Source organism: Aplysia californica, unplaced genomic scaffold, assembly GCF_000002075.1.
Source record: "Aplysia californica isolate F4 #8 unplaced genomic scaffold, AplCal3.0 scaffold00392, whole genome shotgun sequence".
NCBI classification, from domain to species: Eukaryota; Metazoa; Mollusca; class Gastropoda; order Aplysiida; family Aplysiidae; genus Aplysia; species Aplysia californica.
In genome coordinates, this window is record NW_004797662.1 from 375,054 (window position 1) to 376,348 (window position 1,295).

General features: G+C 39.2%; 1 protein-coding gene across 1 annotated transcript in view; it reads right to left on the minus strand.

Moving 5' to 3' along the window:
- Window positions 1-781: 781 nt before the first annotated feature.
- LOC101846598 (alpha-crystallin B chain) overlaps window positions 782-1,295 on the minus strand; it is a 40,118-nt gene continuing 39,604 nt past the window's right edge. Inside the window, exon 4 of the mRNA XM_005103843.2 lies at window positions 782-1,035. Within this exon, the coding sequence (XP_005103900.1) occupies window positions 874-1,035 (162 nt within the window). The 3' untranslated portion in view covers window positions 782-873. The remainder of the gene's footprint in view (window positions 1,036-1,295) is intronic.

Here is a 1,295-nt window from a genome sequence, read left to right on the forward strand (position 1 = left end):
GAATAAATAAATAAATACATACATAAATAAATAAATAAATAAACAAACAAACAAATAAAGATAGACAATACAATATTTCTCTCAACCAGCTGCAGACATCACAGTTCCTTTTGTACTTATCTAATCACACGAGGACATATGTACATACACAAGCAGAACACACACGCCACTAACAACTGAACATTTCAAAGAGTCTAATGTACAAAAAGCACGTACAGATCTTCCCTGTTAAATATGACATAGAATCTAATGGGAAGACTTATTTATAAGCGAATGGCCTGTTCTTTAAAAAAAATTAATTTCCATCTTCCAATACTGATCAATGCCTCTCTCGTAATGAATCAAAGTCACATAACAAAATGATCACTCATAACTTTTGTGTGACTCCTAGACTGAACGCTGCTATGGCAACCGTCCTTTGCTGATACAAAAACGTCACTGCGAGGCATGCACACCATGATACGTTCCCAGATAAAGATCAAAATACCACTCGTGTTACCGTCAAGTGCTCAGGTTACTTCAAGTCTGTGCTTATAACAAAAATTTTAGTGATATAATTATCTTAACCTGTCCCTTCTCTGTCTAATGCTTAATTCTAAACATACTGACATTGATATTTGTTTCCGACAATTGTCTCAAACAAAACGTACTGAAAACGCATTACATTGTACTATGAAAGAAATGGTAGTATTCAGAACCACGAATAAGAAAATACAATGCAATAATTTTTCAGTACGTTATCCATCTGGGTTTTTAGGACAATAAAAAAGGAAGTCTTCTCTTGCCTTTATAAACATCAACAGTTTAATAATCATAATTTAAAGCACGCATTCATCAATACTGGAGGGTATTCTACAGTCAGACGCCATGGAATTAAAGTCGTTTGATGGGCAGGATTCTCTCCCTTGGTGCCTCCGCAGCTTCCGGGGCGGGGGCCTCGATGGAGAGGACGCCATCTGCCGCCAGGATGGAGTTCAATGTCAAGGGGTCAATCTTGTGGGGCAGGATGTACTGTCGGCTGAACTCTCTGTACACCTGGAGAAGAGAAGATAAAATTATAAATAAAAACAGGTGGTTCGCAGGTGTACGAGTTTCCCGCTCTGAAGTTTGATGCACTGTGGGTTGATTTTTTCCGTAGGTGTAGTTTAACACGCTGAAAGAGAAGAGAGAGGTATGGATAGACGGAGAGAAAGAAGGAGAGAGAGAGAGACAGAGAGAGAGACACAGAGAGAGAGAGAGGGAGGGAGATAGTGAATCCTCGAGAGAGAGAGAGAGAGAGAGAGAGAGAGAGAGAG